Source organism: Serinus canaria, chromosome 17 (genome assembly GCF_022539315.1).
Source record: "Serinus canaria isolate serCan28SL12 chromosome 17, serCan2020, whole genome shotgun sequence".
In the NCBI taxonomy this organism is placed as follows: Eukaryota; Metazoa; Chordata; class Aves; order Passeriformes; family Fringillidae; genus Serinus; species Serinus canaria.
In genome coordinates, this window is record NC_066330.1 from 964,260 (window position 1) to 981,121 (window position 16,862).

Below are 16,862 nucleotides of genomic sequence, written 5' to 3' on the forward strand. Positions count from 1 at the left end.
CTGTGGGATGAGCCCTTCATGCAGGGTCAGCCTAGCAGGATCAGCCGTGTGGGGCCATTAGCCATGCCCTTCCTTTGTGAGGCACTGCCAGCAGCTCAGTCCTCAGCTGTGCCGGGCTCCAAGCACCCAGAGCCTGGGGCCCAAGTGCTGCTGTGCTGGCAACAGGCTCCCACCATGCTGGGACAGGCTCTGCACCAGCCACGAAGGGTCCCTGACTCGGTGGGTCAGCCCTGCAGGACGGGCTCAGTTCCAGAGCCCGGCTCAGAGCTGGGGCCTCGAGCTCCCCATAGCCAAGTCCCAGGCGAGATGTGTGGCCCGGGGGCATCCTGATAAACAGGACATGCTGGGATGCTGGGAGCCGGGGTGCTCCTGTGCCGGTCTGCTGCCGTCATGGAATATTTCACCAAGAAACCCTAATTGTGAAGCACGGATTCAATACCTGCCATCTGACAGGCAGACCAGGACATCATTGGGTGCTCCTGATGGGGTGGCCAGTGTTAGGTCCAAACTCATCTCCTCAGTGGTGGCCCCAGAGGAGATTTCAGGAGCCGCTGAAACCCCAGTGCTCCCCACACAGCTCTCCCTGGGCTGGCAGGGACAGCTGGTGAGGAATTATTTTTTTCTCACAAAGCTGGTGGTCCAGCTCTGTGCACCAAGCAGAGCAGGCTCTTGCCCAGACATGGTGAATTTTGCTCCAGCCCTGAGACTCCTGGTTCTCAGCAGGTCCTGCCACTCTCAGGCCGGACCCTCCAGAGAGGTTGGGGGACTTGTTGTTTCCCACAGATGGTGTGAGGGAGCAAGGAGGGTCTCGCGCCCCTTCCCGCAGAGCGGTGCCCTTTGCCTGTCCCTGGGGGAGTCCCTGGGGGGATCCCTGATGCTGCCGAGGCCTGGCCGAGCCGCTCCCCAGCCCGGGCGCGGTGTCCCTGCTCCCCGGGCCGCCGGGTCCCTCCGCCCCCGCCCCGTCTCTGCTGCCGCGAGCCGCCCGCTCTCCCAGAGGAGGTTCCCCAGCCCCGGGGGGCTGGCCGTGAGCCCGCACCAACATGGAGATGCTCTTCCAGGCGCTATAAAGAGCTCCGGCTCCCGCACCTGCCGCTCGGTCTCCACCGCGCCCACTCCCGGTCCGCACCCAGCGCCGGGGCTGGGGCCGCCGTCCGTCCCCTTCCCCGTCCCATCCCGTCCCGCTGACCGCGGCTCGTCCCGCAGCAGGGCCGCTGGAGGGGATGGACTATTCCTATGATGAGGACCTGGACGAGCTGTGTCCGGTCTGCGGGGACAAGGTCTCCGGGTACCACTACGGGCTGCTCACCTGCGAGAGCTGCAAGGTAGGACCGGCCGGGGCGCGCGGGGTCGGGGCTGCGGAGCCGGGGCTGTGCGGGGCTGGGGAAACGCAGCTGGGGCCGTGCGGGGCCGGGAAGCGGGGCCGGGGCTCTGCGTGACCGGCGCCTTGTGGGGCCGGGGCTGTGAGGGGAGCGCTGCACGGGGACGAGGGGTCCGGGGCTGTGTAGGGAGCGGGGAGGGGGCTCTGCAGGGGCCGGGGCAGTCGGACCGGCCGAGGGGCTTCTCTCGCCCGTTTTCGTTAGCGGCGGATTCGCGCCCGGTAGCGGGAGGGGAGCGCGGCCGCGACGGGAGCCCCGAGCGCGGCGGGAACCTCTGCCGAAGGCGGGTGGCGGGGACGGGGTGCCGGTGCCGGGATGCCGGTGTCGGTGACCACCGCATCGCCGCCGCCCGCCGTCGCAGGGCTTCTTCAAGCGCACGGTGCAGAACAACAAGCACTACACCTGCACCGAGAGCCAGAGCTGCAAGATCGACAAGACCCAGCGCAAGCGCTGCCCCTACTGCCGCTTCCAGAAGTGCCTCACCGTGGGGATGCGTCTGGAAGGTAGGGACGGCACGGCACGGCACGGCACGGCGGGGCGGGGGGCGGCGGGGGCCGGGGACTGGGTCGGGACTGTGCGGGGACTTTGCATTTGCCGGGACCGGTCGCGCTGTCCCCGCAGCCGCCACCTCCCCGGGCCGGTCAGTCCCGCCGCCGCTTCGATTCCGTTTTTCCCTCCCAAGTTACGAAAAAAAATCGTTTTTTCACGTCGTCCCCTTCTTTTCCTTGTTTCATTTTGTTTGTTTCCCCGGGGTTCCTGCTGCTACGGCTTCAACTTTCCAGGATTTTTTTTTTGCTGGCAGGAAGGTTGGGAAATAGCAAATAAATTACTGTTTTCCTTAAGCACATAATTCCAGAAGCCGAGACTTAAGGAAAAACGTTACAAATTATGGGGATCGCAATAAAACTGCCGCAGTCCCACCACGAATTATATTTTTCCTCTCGGTGACATTTAGTTTAACGGATTTCTGACCCCCGGGGGGACGATACGAGCCCCACAGCCGCCGGCTCTCTCTGATGTCGGCGCAGAGGATCCCGACATCAGAGTTGGGCCCCGACAGCCCGTGCTGAGGGTCTGCAATGTTCAGCATCCGGCAACGAAATGTGTTTGAGGGGACAGCTCATTGGCACGGGATGGCAGAGCAAAAGGAGAGGCAGAGGAGCCCCCCCACCCCCGAGTCAGCCGCCCCCTCCCCACATCTCCCTTGAAATCGTTTGCGTTTTGCAGCGGGTGGGAGTGGGCTGAGTCCTCCCGCCTGACCCTGGCGGGGCTGAGCCCCTCGCCCGCCGGGCTCGCTGCTCGGGACACAGCGCGGTTAATCGGAAAGTCCTTCGTGTTCTGGCAGGGCGGCCGCTCGCTCCAGGAGCGGGGCGGGAGCCTGCGAGCAGAAGCGCAGGAGTAAGACACAACATCGAGCTGCAGATTCAGCCCCTGCAAACTCCCGGCGTCGGCTGGCTTCCAAAACAGATCCCAGTTCCAGTCTCCTCCCAGGGCTGGGGTTACTGGTGCCCTAAATCCCTCGGTGCATGCTCTGGCTGTGTTGATCGATGTCGCAAGGGGATTTGGGCGCTGGGCAGGGGCTGGAGACCCTACGGCAGACGGGCAGGGACAGTGCTTGGGGTGCCCGGGGGAAAAAGGCATGGTCTCAATTTGTCCCTTTCCAGCAGTTTCTGTCATGTACGTGTGGAGGTGCTTCAGTCCCAGAGCTGTCCCAAAAGCCTTTTTGTGTGTGTTTTCTTGCTGCTGGCTCCTTAGCAGAGCTGAGCAGATGAGGCAATCACCCAGCCAAGGCAATGTTCCATGGAACCGTCTCTTTTGTAGTAAAATAGAGACCACCTTTTTCAGCTCCGAGTATTTTTGGGCAAGGCTCTGAGGTGATGCTTTGGAAGTGAATCTAGAGGTCCACACAACAAGAGCAAGGCCGAGGTGATTGATTTTGGGAACACAGTGTTGACACAGGCACCCCTCAAAGTGCCTGAAGGGAGGTGGCAGTGGATCTTGCCCAGGAGGAGCGCAGCCCTGGCCGAAGGCTGCCCACAGCCCTGGGGACGCTACCCATGGCACCATGTCCCTGCCCAGGCAAAGAAAGGTGGCCAAGGGGAGGCAGAGCCTGGCCAGCAGCCTGCCCCAGCCAGGGCTCTGCACTGGGATGAGTGCAGGCAAGGCAGTGCAAGTAGGAAGGGGGGCTGCAGGGTGCTGGAGACCCCTCCTGTCACTGTCTGGGTGTGTGGCTCAGGGGTCATCTGCAGATGGGTTTGGGGTTGTTGCTCAGGGTGCAGGCACTTCATGGGTGGCTCCACTTGAGCCCCCTTGCCTGGAGGTCAGGATGCATCATCTTCCTCTCGGCTGTCAGCTGGGACACAGCAAATGGCAAGTTGCTCCCTATCCCAAGTGTAGCACAAATGGCAGGAAAAGCAGAGCAGGAGGGAATTAGAAGGCCTTTTCTCCCTTTGTGCTCTTGCTGGGAGAGGGGAGGAGGTGTATGCAGTTGCCTCTGGAGGGTTTGTGAGACCAGGCTGTGAGCACCTCTCGCTGTGTGTGGGAGTGCAGGCAGCCCTAGGAGGGTCTCTGCCTGTGCACCCTTGCCCAGGGTCACAGGGATTTGCTTTGGGATATGATCCCTGGGCGTCACTGTGCCCGACCTCGAGCAGCAGTGGGATAACTTCGAGTGGGTGGGAGGTTTGGTTTTTGGTGTGCTCTGAGGTTTGTGGCCAGGGCTACCAGACCTGCCTGTGCCAGCTCGGGCTGACAGCCTGTCTGCCCGTGTGGGACCCCAGCTGGGGTGTCCACATGTCTGAGTGTGGCCACCTCCCTCAGACCGGAGCCAGGAGCTGCCCCGGGACAGCTCTCTGCTGCCCAGAGGGGCGTGGGCCAGCTCTCGGGAGGGGGGACACAGCACCCCTCTCTTCAGAGGCTGCCGCTGGCAGCCCGCTCCCAGTGAGATGCTGTTTTCATGAATAAAGAATGAGGGAGGAAGCCAGGGCAGCTCTCCTGGGAGCGCATTCCTGCTCGTCCTGGAAATGCTGCTGCTCCCGGCCACCCTCCGCCTTTCCAGCCTGCCTTGGGAGCGCTGGGGAGGTGCTCCAGCTCTCCGGGGGGGGCTGGCTGTGAGCCCCAGGATAAGTAGGAGAAAGAAAGGCAGAGGTAACAGCTGAGAGGCAAAGCAAGACCCGCTGGCTGTCAGCAGGAACGCAAGATAGCAGAGGGGTTTTTCCTTTGATGCTCACTGCGGGCTGTTCTCGCCGGCGCACTCCTCCGCTGCCGTCCAGCCCCCCGCTCCTGCCTTCCAGCGATCTGGGGCTCTTCCGAGGGAATGCCCGGGCAGCAGCCCCCGGAGCACGGCAGGGCAGTGCAGCAGGACAGGCTCCTTCTGCAGAGAAGCACCTGCTCCCTTGCATGCAGGCAGATCCTTGGGGTTTTGTGGTTTGGTGGGAACACCTGCTTTGCTGCAGTCGTCAGAGGGACTCTGCCGGCGGGACGCTCCAGCAGAGCCCTCGCCAGGGCTGGGACCCCCAGGGCTGGCAGCCTCCTGCCTGAGGCTGGTGGGGTGAAGTGCATCCACGGGGATCTGCCAGCCGTACTGACCTAAAAAGGGGCAGAGAAGTAGCACGTGCAGCCTGGATGGAGGGAACCAGGCTCCTGAGGGGGCTGTAGGGTCCCAGGTTCTGCAGAGACAAAGAAATCCCAGGGCTGGTCTGGTGACACAGGCTGATAAAATTAGAGTGTGAAATCTCCTCCTCTGCTCAGGCTTTAAGGGCTGTCCCCTCAACCCAGTGGGAATGAAAGCTGCTTTTTCCCCCAGCTCGTTTTGCAGTGAAAGCCCAATGTTTCTTCCCTTCCTGCAATCCCCAGAGACTCTGAGGGTGACATTGGCTGGGCTGGGAGTGACACAATCTTTCTGGGAAGGTTTCCCCAAGTTTTCCCCAAACTCTTTTTGCCACTGTCGTGTCCCCCAGCATTTTCTCTGTGCCCCGTGGAAGCCCTGGTTTCTCTCCATGAGGGTTCACTGCAGCCTCTGCCCTCTGTCTGTCTCCAGCTGTCCGTGCAGACCGGATGCGTGGAGGGAGGAACAAGTTTGGACCCATGTACAAGCGGGACCGTGCCTTAAAGCAGCAGAAGAAAGCTCTGATCCGAGCCAACGGCTTCAAGCTGGAGACCGTGCCTCAGATCATGTCTCCGGTGCAGAGCGACTACAGCTTGTCCTCCACCATCCACAGCATCCATGCCATGTCCAAGACCCTGCCGCCCAACCCGGCCGCCCTGACGCCTGTGGACTACGAGCGCAGCCCCTACGGGACGCCGTCCCTGGGCATGGCCGTGCCCAGCCACGCGCCGCTGCCCAGCTACCACTACCCCTCCTTCCCCAACCGCACCATCAAGTCCGAGTACCCCGACCACTACACAAACGCCCACGAGGCCGTGCCTGCCTACATGTACCCAGAGACCTACCCCAGCAGCTCCCCTCCCGACATCCCCGAGGTCATCCTGAAGCTGCTGCAGCTGGAGCCCGACGAAGCCCAGGTGAAGGCACGGATACTGTCCTGCCTGCAGCAGGAGCAGGGCAAAGGCCGGCACGAGAAGCTCAGCACCTTCGGCCTCATGTGCAAGATGGCCGACCAGACCCTCTTCTCCATCGTGGAGTGGGCACGGAGCTGCATCTTCTTCAAGGAGCTGGAGGTAGGACCTGTCAGTGGAACGGGCGACGGTGGGGGACGGGCAGGATGAGGGCTGCGGTGATGTGAGGATGGGATGTGGCTTTGGGCAGGATTGAGGGTGAAATGTTTTGAGGACCTGGAAACACCTGTGGGCACAGGCCTGGGGCCATCCCTGCAGATCTGCTGACATGTGCCAGTCCTGCTCCCAGCTCCCTGCAGGGCTGGTGGTGCCCGGGCCCAGCTGCGATGCCGGAGCGATTCCCACTGTGCGTGGGGCTAATGATTTCAGATTCATCACGGCGGGGGCAGCTGTTGAGGCAATCGCCCGCAGAGTGACTGTGGTGTCAAGCTCAAGACATAATTGAAAAATGTAACGTTGAGGAATTATAGTTGAGACAATTCTCTCCCCTGCCTTTAGGAGGAAAATCGATGTGGTCAGGTGGGTGCTATTAGCACCAGGCAGCAGGGGCAGCCTGAGCCTGCTCCAGAGCCATGTCTGCTGCCAGCAGCCCACGAGTGTGCCCGGCTGGGGGACATGGAGCTGACCTCCATCCTGCCAAGACATCCCCTCTAGCAAATGTCCCTGAACATTTACTGTGGCCAGGGGAGGGTTGGCAGGGCTGCAGCAGCTTCTGCCATCCTGCACACCTTGCCAAGCTTTCAAAAATTTTCCATTCATGTTCTTAGCTGACCTAAGATTCCAAACTGATGCAAAAATAGGAGAGAAAATTGTGCAACAGCACCAAAACCCAGAGAGCAACATCTTGGGGCAGCTGTGATGGGACTCAGGTGCTTTCTTGTGTTTCCAGCATGAGATTGTGCTGCCTGGCTCTGGTCAAAATCATTTTCTTCCAGTGGGACTATGGTGTAGGACAGGACCAGACTCTTCCCTGTGCCAGGGGTGCTACTGGGCTGAGTGTGGCAGAGCCTGGTGGCTCAAAATAGCCCCCATCGTTCAGAACAGTGTCAGGAAATGGCATTGTGGGGGTGGGTTGGGCTTGTTTAAATCATATCAGTGTCCAGCCTGGATTTTGGGAACAGGGTGGTTGTTGTTTTGCAGGAGATATTGTAAACAGTGTAAATTCAGTTCCCAGCTGTATAGCTGCGTAGCCTTGTAACTCCATTGTCAGCATGATTGTGCCACCAAAATAGGCTGTTCCTGTGTGAATCGGTGTTGGCGGGTGCTCCTCCTGCCGTGGGACTCTGGGGGGGATGGCAGTGCCACAGGCCTCACCGGGGCAGAGCTACCAGTGTCCTGCTGGGAGCAGAGCACGTGCCCTGCCGTGCTCAGGACAGGGGGTTTGGTGCTCAGTGGGTGCTCACATCCATCACTGCCATCCTGGGGGCTCAAGTTTTTGCCTTATCCACATGGTGATTGTGGGGTGCATTCCCAGCATTTCCCAGGGCTGGGGACTGCAGGACCCACAGTCCACCCTGGCTCCAGTGGCAGAGGGAGAATGATGCATGGCTGTCCTTGGCTCCCTCCTGTGCACAGAGCCCCGGGCAGCTCCGAGCCCAGTACAGAGCGGGGGTGCCCGGTATCCTCAGTGCCCCCACCTGGGGCTGCCCCTGCCCACCCCACATGGCTCATCCTCCCTGGCCAGGGCGGAGGCTTTTCCTCAGGCATGGGAGAGCAGCCAGTGGGAAGCAGGAGTGGGTCTGAGAACTTGAATTCCCATTCCTGCTCCTGCATGGCACATAAAACCCAGTAGTGCTGGGACAGTAAATGAACTCTTGCTAGTGCAGGGTTTATGGCTCTGCCCTAAAGCCAGCACGGAGGAACATCAAAATCTCCGGGATCGATGGCATGGGCAGTCCCTGCTGGGGGCTCGGGGCTCCTCAGGGCAGGGCTGCAGCAGCCCTCTCCATCCCCTGGGAAGGTCTGTGTGAAGGTGACGGTCCCCAGCCCCAGCAGGGGAGGGCTGTTGGCTGAGGCCAGAGCAGGGATCCAGGCTGGAAAGGCACCACTCCAGGGCATCATGCCAGGCTGGCACTACATGGGAGGAGGTACAAGCAGGTGAGTAGGTGGGGGCTGTGGGCAGATTACCCCATCATGGATTGCCCTACCTGAGCTTGCCCAGCACTGCTGTGCTCCTTCCACAGGGCTGTTAGCAGAGACCTGGCTTCTCCCCGGGGCCTCACAGGGAGCCTGGAGAGGAAGGAGCAAATCTTCAGGGGCATGGGGAGCTGCTGGTTCACGCTTGGTTACGACAAGCCTTTGGTGCCTGCCCAGAGAGAGTTGGAGCAGTTTCCCCTGGAGCTGGCCAATCTAGTTCCCATTCCCATTCCCACTCTGGCAATCTGCTGAGGGCCAGAATGGCTGCTTTGCTGTCTCCACACTCCTGGCGTGGTGGCTGGGCTGGGTGACATCGGGGAGAGCCCCCCTGGCTCCACTGCTGAGCCCGGGGAAGGAGGGGGGCCACGGGCTAATGGCCTCTTGACATCGGCTCACACGCCACGTCCGCCCGCAGGCGCGGGGCAGTCAGATTGAAAACAGATTTAACTTCCCAGATATATCGTTTCATTTAAGGGCCAGTAATTCTGTCAGTCTGCCACTGACAAACGAGGGTCCCCATGCCAATCCGCCGGGAGACTGATGTCGCGGCGCTCATCCCGTGTCACCAGGAGGAGAATTACGGACTGCGCTGGCCTTCGGAGGCAAGACTAATAACGCTGCTGGGCAGAGGGGGATTTGGGGGCCCGCTTGTTTATCGAGGGCCGGCCAGGCAGCCGCGGCGCGAGGCCGCGCGGGCGGAGGGGGAAGAGGTCAGCGCTGACGCCCATAAATACGAACTTTAACTGAGTCGAGATGAGATGTGTCAGGACTGAGGGAAGATTTGCAGCATCTTTTCAGGAAGAAAAATATAGGCTGGGGGTGAAATATATTTTGTTGGGTTGTGAGTCTCAGGCAACTTTGTCCTTTCAGATGTAATTTTTTTATATGTATATGGAGAGAGAGACAGAGGGATGTGCATGCACGCAGGCGCTTTTGCACACTTAGATTGTGTCTGCTTTTGGTGAGGCTTATACACACGTGTCTTGCACAGCCTGGTTTATATAGGTGTCACTGCCATACCTACATATCAATATCATGAACACAGGGTTGCAGTGACCTTTAGATTGGGATGAGCAGCCAGGAATGTTAAACAAATTGCCACGGTTTCAGCCCGAAGGCCGGGCTGGGCTGGGTGTGCAGTGGGTCCCTGCGGCGCTGGAGGGGCATGGCGCAGCCACAGGGCGGTGGGATGGTGCCAACCCCTTCCTCAGCCCTTTTGTGCCAAGGGCCTGGGGCAAACCACCCTCCATTCACAGGCAAGCTCCAAGGATGGGGGGCATGCTGAAGGCAGCACGGGTCCCACAGACCCAGGGGTCCCTGAGGTCACTGGGTCTGTCTGCTGGGCTGCCCTCCCTCAGCTGTGCTCAGAGATCCCAGAGCCACGACAAAGCCTATTTGCAGTCAATTGCTCCTCTGCCTTTAACATGTGGGTCATCTTGACCCCATCTCCTGGCCAACGGCCAAAGCGTTTTTGGCAGATTTAAAATCTCCTTCTGGTGGTGGATGCTGCAGCAATGTTCAGCATCCCATGCACTGGGGGAAATGTGACACTGCCCTGCCTGCAGAGCTGGGGTGCCTGTGCAGCCAGGGCTGCAGCAGCCTGAGAGCCAGCAGGGAGATGGGATCCTGGCCTAGCCCCACTGGTGTTGATGGGTATTTGTTTTAAGATACACATCGTGGTGGTATCTGGGCAGGGCAATGGGGACCTGCACTGACCATTAGCACCTTGGACCCTTGGATGTGTGTGGGTTTTCCATTGCGGGTGGCTGGTGGACACCAATCCCCTTTCACACGTCTCAGTAGCCAAGGTGATGGGTCCTGCTTGCACTCAGCAATTGCTGGGGCTGCTCAGGGTGCTGGCATGTGCCACGCACCTGCCAGAGGGCTGTGGGGCAAATCTTGTACCTGAGATCTGGGAGAAGGCCTGGAGGGCATCTGTGTGGTGGGGACAGGTCAGGGACAGCCAAGTGCTGCTTGGGCTTGTGGCTGGGGATGGATGTCCTGGCACCAGCTCAGATTTAAACTACACCCACATGCAGGTCCTGCATTCCCGTTCCTGGGCAGCACCATTCCTGCCTCTGCATGCCCTGCCTCCCCTCCAGCATCATCCCAGCACCTTTCCCACAGAGAACTGCATTTTCTGTGGGTTGCAGCCCATCAGGGATTACTCTTCCAGGGTGGGGAGGGTTTCACCATGTGTTTTGTGAATGGGTTAAATGCTCGCTTCAGAAAAAGATAAGGATTGCCTCTCAAAGACAGCTTGCATCAGGCCTTTGATAAAGCACTCTGAGGAAAAGCCTTGACATTAAAAGAGGAAAATCCTTTGCTTAACTTTTAACGGGAGCGTGTGTTCTGCCGCCTGGCTGGGAGGATTGATTGTCTCTGAGTGCCCTCCATTAGCAGCCCCTGCTCCTCAGGCCAGGCCAGGGCAGGGTGCACCCTGTGGCCCCCAGCCTGAGCCCCCTGCAGCAGAGCCTCAGTGCCAGAGCAGGGCCCTGGGGGCAGCCTGCTGCCACCCAGCCTGGGCATGGGCACACCCTGCTTGGCGCTCCAAGGGGGCAACTCCACGGACCCCAGCCAGCTCTGACTGGCCCGTGGAGCCCCCAGCCCACCCCATCATGTGCCCAGGCACATTCCCCCACGCCATGGCCTTGTGGCTCTGGTGCACTGCGACAGCACCGCGGCACGTCGGTGTGTGATGGTAAAGGAACAGCCCTGCAGCAGCCATGAAGGGTGAAATCTGCTACTGAGGGTCTTCTGGCTTCAGCAAAACACCCTCAGTGTTTGGGAGAATCTGATTAGTAATTTTTAAGGAAGGAAAATAAGGAAGAAAATAAGATTTCAAAATTGTTGAAGTGCTTTCTTTGGAAAAGCTAACTTTTTTTCAATGGTTTTCAAGGCAAAACCTTCTGTATGTCTCCTCTGGAGCTCATCCCACTCAGGAATGAGGCACAGGAAAGAACTTCCAAAACAACGCCCTGACTGAGCCAGAGCAGAGGCGCTCAGCACCGGCCAGGACTGAGCAGCTGGGCTGGCCCCAGCTCCCTGCTCGGGCTGGCCACTGCTACAGCCAGCCACTTGCCTTCTGGCAGGGGGCACCAGGGGTTGCAGAAAGTCTCTATTTTGTTTTAGTGCACAGTGAGCTTTTCCCCAGGGTTTTGTTGAGCAGCTGACCAGGAGCCTCATGCTCTGAAATGCTGGGCCATGAACAGGAGCTGCTGCCCTGGCTGGGGAATGAGGGACAGCACACAGGTGGGCAGGAGCAGTGCCACAGCCCTGTCACAGTGCCCACGGCCCCACAGGTGGGCAGGAGCGGTGCCACAGCCCAGCCACCATCACTGCTTTCCCAGCCCACCTCATTCCCTGCGCTGCCACACTCCGAGCTCTGGCCACCCACCACCCTCGAGAGACAAATCCCAGCAGCTCGTGGGGAGCGCCGGCTCTGAGACCATAAAGCTCTTTCTCATCTGGCTTCTATTCCTTTTGCAATCTCCCAGAGTGGGTTTATTGCAGCCTCTTCAGCAGAACGAGGGCATTATCCAGCCCTGTGATGCTGCATCTGTCTTCCCTCTATTAACGGGGGAGCACAATGGCCCTGCAGAGCTCGGCTGCTGGCCCTGGATTTGCTCCTCGGGGCGGTGGTGGAGGCAGTACTGTAATCCCAACCCTTTCCCTACAGTGGCCCTCAGCAGAGGGCCAGGCAGGGCAGGAGCTCAGCTCTTTGTGGGAAGGCTCTGGGGTTCAGTGGAGACCAGTGGTGAGGGGATGAAGCTGATGACCTGTGGTGTTTTTTGGCAGGACAGTAGGGAAGGCAGCGTGCCCTGCATCCTGCCACAGCTCCAGGGGCTTTTAGTCCTTCCAAATGCAGCTGCTGGCTCTAGCAGCTCATCCCACCAGTCAGTGCTGCTGCCTGCAGTCCCAGTGCCCTGAGAGACCTTTGGGGACCCTTCCAGGCGGTGTCCTGGCTCCAGCCCCTCTCAGGGACAGTCCCATGTGTGTCCCACTCTGTGGGCACACAGAGTGGCACATGTGCACCAGTGCACGTGGTCACAAGTGCGTGTGTTTGTGCGTGGGCAGGGCCGGGCTGGCAGCTGCAGGACACAGCGATGTCCCACACCCGGCGGCTCCCCCACAGCCCTGCTGCCCCCCCAGGCTGCCATCCTGGCCAGGACTCAAGATGGGCACTGCCTTCTTTCGTTTTAAAGTATCCAGAGGGGCTGTTTGGACACACAGGCCCTTTGTGCAGCCACCGCGTGTCCCTCCCGCAGTCATTTTGTTAAAGTTTGTGTGCGATTTGAGGAGGTTGTGCCTGCTGGGGGAAGACTCGTGCTGATAAGAGCCAGCAAGTGCCACTGAAACGTGTTGAGCTGCTTTGAAGCCAGCTCTGCAAAGCCACCTGCCCAGGGTCCCCCTTTCTGGGGTGCAGCTCCAGCTCTCCATGCTCCTCCCAGGGGATGCCCCCTCCCATGAGATGCCTGCCAGGCACAGGGTGGGTGCTGTGCACTGCAGCACGGTGTGTGTCAGCTGTGCTGCTCCCGCTCTCTTTCAGGTGGGTGACCAGATGAAGCTGCTGCAGAACTGCTGGAGTGAGCTGCTGGTGTTTGATCACATCTACCGGCAGCTGCAGCACGGCAAGGAGCACAGTGTGCTGCTGGTCACTGGCCAGGAGGTGAGAAATGGCCTCTGGGACTGTGGTGGTGCTGTGGAGGGGCAGTGGGGACAGGCAGGGGCTACTGGGGAAATGGAGTGACTTCTTTCTTTCTTTTCTCCCAGTGTGGCCAACTCGGCATAGGGCAGGCAGGTGGTGTTACACTCTGGGTCAGCTTGTGCAGAAGGCCCCATCCTGTCCCATCCTGCCACCAGCTCCTGGTTCTGGAGAATAATGTTTCTTAAGGAGAGACCAACACCCCACCTGTACTGTCAGCAGTGGGATGCGAGAAGGAGCCTCTTTCCTTAGTGGAGGTGGCTTTTGGAGATGTGGTTCCTACAATTCCAGCATCCTGTGAGGGCCCCCGTTTTAATTGGTGTTCCCATTTCACCCATCAGTCTTTTTTTTTTTTGACACTACTAATTCTCAGTCAGTGCTCAGGGCTGGACCCAGCTCCTGGCCCGGGTGAGGTGCCCTGCAGCAGGTTGTGGGAGGACTGGGGCTGCCAAAGCTGATGCCACCCCCTCCTCGCAGGTGGACATGTCGGCCATCGCAGCCCAGGCCGGCTCCATCCTGAACACGCTGGTGCTGCGGGCGCAGGAGCTCGTCCTGCACTTGCACTCGCTCCAGGTGGACCGGCACGAATTCGTCTGCCTCAAGTTCCTCATCCTCTTCAGCCTCGGTGAGTGCGGCTGGGGGGCACTGGGGCGGGGGGCAGCGCTCCGGGGTCCCGGCCGTGCTGCTGCCTGCGGAGCTTGGGGCGGGGGCACGCACGGCGCGGGGTCCGGCTGTGCCATAAAGAGAATTTTAACGAGGAGCCGGGAGCGAGAGCCGGCACCGGCCTGTCCCCCTCTTGTCCCGGGACCCAAAACATCTCCCGCCGCGGGGCCGGGCTCTGCTCCAGCTGCAGGGGACGTTGTCACCCCGCTGGCAGAGCGGAGCCTGTTTTGGTCGCTCGCCCATCGCAGCGGGCAGGGAAACAAGCGCTGATACGGCTGCGGAAAACAGGCGTGTTGACAGAGGCGGCCGGGCCGGGCAGGCCCTATCAGCCGGGATTTGCGTCAGAGAGCCCGTGCAGTGCCGCTGGGCTCGGCTCCGCGCTCTGATTAGGCTCAGCTTGGAGCCTGCGGTCGGGCACCGCCGGCGCGCTCACACCTCCCACCTCACCCAGACTAAATAACTCCGGAGCCGTGCGCGCTGCTGGCAGTGCCCGAAACGTGCCTGGGGCGGCAGAGCCCGCTCCTGCCCCTGGGATCCCTGTGTCAGCCGAGTGCTGGTGCTGGCATGGTGAGCTTGGTGGGCACGGTGAGACCGCTGAGCCCAGCGCCGTCCGTGGCAGAGCTGTCTCCATCCCCATCCCTGTCCCTGTTCCAGTGCCTTGGCTCTGTGCTTGCGCTTCTGCACCCGCGGAGTCCCGTGCAGTGGGAGCTGCGCTGCTATCCCGTCCTGCACCTGCAGCATCTCCTCCCTCGGCTTTCCTTTCCTCTGGAGCTGTTTAGAAACCCAGAGAAGCGAGAGACGATAATTCGCTGCTCAAGCAGTGATAAGGTGTGGCACAAACAGTGCCCAGGCTGGGAAATGAACGAGCCAGGGGGGCTCGTACCCCGAGCCAGGACCTTCCCCGGCTGCTGCCCGCGGGCTCAGCACCAGCAGGGCCGGGTCCCCCCGGGCTGCCCCGGTCCCCCTGTGCCCCCTGGCACGGCACAGCACAGCCAGCAGGAGCAGTGTCCCCCCCGATGGCTTCCCCAGAGCAGCGGCTTTCAGGGAGGGCGTGGAATGCAATAGCCGTGTTTTCCCATACATCATTTTGCCCCAAATGCAACTTTTTCTCTCCATATTGCAGAGCTCACTTGGAGTAATTTGCCCTTCGTAGGCTCAGCTGTAGAGGACGGGATTGTGTATTATGTGCAGGATGTAATTGCCTTTAACAAGAGAATTTCCACATTTACCACTCTGCCACAGCACAGTCAAAGCCAAGCCCTGTTCACAAGAGCTGCCATTTGAGTTCTAAATAGATTTCTCTCCTGAGCAGGTAAAGAGATTTAATTAAAATTAGGGCTTCTCAAAATAGCAATATTTATGAGGACGGCACAGGTTAGCTTTGTTCTACAGAAGGGCTTAATAGAGCCTTAATGGATTGACCTATCATTCGATTTCATGACTTACATTCATGAAGCAGCTACTCTTGGGGAGGGGAGGAAGAGAGGCTTTTATAGCCCACATTCCCTTAAGCGTTTGCAATTTATCAGCAGCTTCTCCCAAACAAAAGGAGCTGTGAATAGGAAGAACACTTGAGGGCATAGAAATAATCCCAGGCATATCTGTATGTGTGATGGGAGGCTTTGTCACAGGACAGTCTTTGCAACTGCTGCAGTGTCTCTAAATGAAGTGAGTCAATGTTATTTGGACAACATTCTTTATTCCTTGCAGGAATGAAAAGATTATTCAAATATTCAATTAAACAGTGAATAGGGTCTTTCAGAGAACCAGGTGAGTTCATCGAGTAGAACTAGCTATTGTTGAGCCAACTCAGGGGATAGATTTGACATTTATCAATATAACTTCTTTTTTTTAATGACATGCACAATAACCTTATGCAGATAAAGAGATTTCATAACAACAACCCGGGTAGCAGGAGACAATAGGAGCAAATGTGCTGTCAGAGTGAAAAGGGAAGGGTGATCTGATCCACTGCATCTTGGCACAACCTGTGCCCTTTGTGCCTGCCCCCGCAGTGCCCGTGGCCGTGGGCATGGCCGGGGGCTGGGGCTCCCCGGGGGAGCTGTGCCTCCCCTCCCTGCGGCCCCGCAGTCCCCCTGACCACACTTCTCCTCCCGGCTCTGACCCCGGGCTGGGCTGCAGCAGCCTTGGGTGCCACGATCCCCTACAGGGACCCCAAACTCCCAGCTGCTTGGCCAGACCCAGATTTCCCGGTTTGCAGCCGGTAAGTGGGAATTTGGCACATCAGGCTCTGTGTGCAGCATGGCCAGAGGGGCTGTGAGCGAGGCAGTGCTCCCAAGTACTTCGTCCTGCACAGTGAATCCACTAAATCCACTTGTCCTGGATGGACGGTGCCAGGGTTCTTGAGGTCTCTGCTGGGCAGGTGTGTGGGACCACGGCTGTGTGCAGCTGCAGGTGGTGATGGGGCAGTGCCCAGCACTGGTTCCTAAAGCCACCAAAGTCTGTATGCAGGGATGCCTGATCCTGCCTGCACCTGGGTGTTGCTGCCTGCTGAGCTGTCACTGCCCTGCTGGCACCAGAGCTGGCAGCAGGATTATGGGAAGCTGCTGTGGCCCTGGAGAGGCGTGGAGGATTAGGGTTTCCAGGCTGGTGAGCCTGGTTGCCACATTGGAAAGACCAGGTTTATCAGGGAATTAATTCAGCCGCTTCCTCGACCTTCAGGAATTAAAGAGGGCTGACGGCAATGACTCCCAATGTGTTGGCACAGCTGGCAGCACCTTCTGGCTTTGCAGCTTCCTGGGCAGTGAGGGCAGGGAGACACCAGTCCTACTGCCAGGGGGTTTGGAACCTGTCCTCAGCATCAGGGAAGACCTGGGCAGTAGGGTAGGGATGGAGAGCCCATGGCTGGGTAGGGATGGGGTGTGGGACCCCTCCTGCACTGTTTTCATGCAGGAGTGTGGGTCCCCCCGGCTCACCCAGCACAGCGTGCCACAGAGGAGGCAGACCCGTGAGTTTGGCACCATTTCATGCCCATCCTCCCCCCTGCAGACGTGAAGTACCTGGAGAACCACTCGCTGGCCAAGGACGCTCAGGAGAAGGCCAACGCGGCGCTGCTGGAGTACACGGTGTGCCACTACCCCCACTCCACGGACAAGTTCCGCCAGCTGCTGCTCTGGCTGGCCGAGGTGCGGGCGCTGAGCCTGCAGGCCGAGGAGTACCTGTACCACAAGCACCTCAGCGGGGAGGTGCCCTGCAACAACCTCCTCATCGAGATGCTGCACGCCAAGCGGACTTGAGTGGCCACGGGCAGGACCCGGCAGCACCCCAGTGCCTCCAGCAGGGGCAGGACCGGTGCCCGGGGCTGGCAGGCACCTCCCACCCTGCCTTCCTCAGCGATGCTATTTAACCTCTGCTACTGCAAACGCCCCAGAAGGTCTCGAACACAG

General features: G+C 59.6%; 1 protein-coding gene across 1 annotated transcript; it reads left to right on the forward strand.

The window, feature by feature from the left end:
• The first annotated feature begins 1,220 nt into the window (after window positions 1-1,220).
• On the forward strand, window positions 1,221-16,712 carry NR5A1 (nuclear receptor subfamily 5 group A member 1). The gene is made up of 6 exons (XM_050980813.1): window positions 1,221-1,322; window positions 1,738-1,879; window positions 5,413-6,053; window positions 12,637-12,756; window positions 13,270-13,417; window positions 16,465-16,712. The coding sequence occupies exons 1-6, from the start codon at window positions 1,221-1,223 to the stop codon at window positions 16,710-16,712; spliced, it is 1,401 nt and encodes a 466-aa protein (XP_050836770.1).
• Window positions 16,713-16,862: the final 150 nt, after the last annotated feature.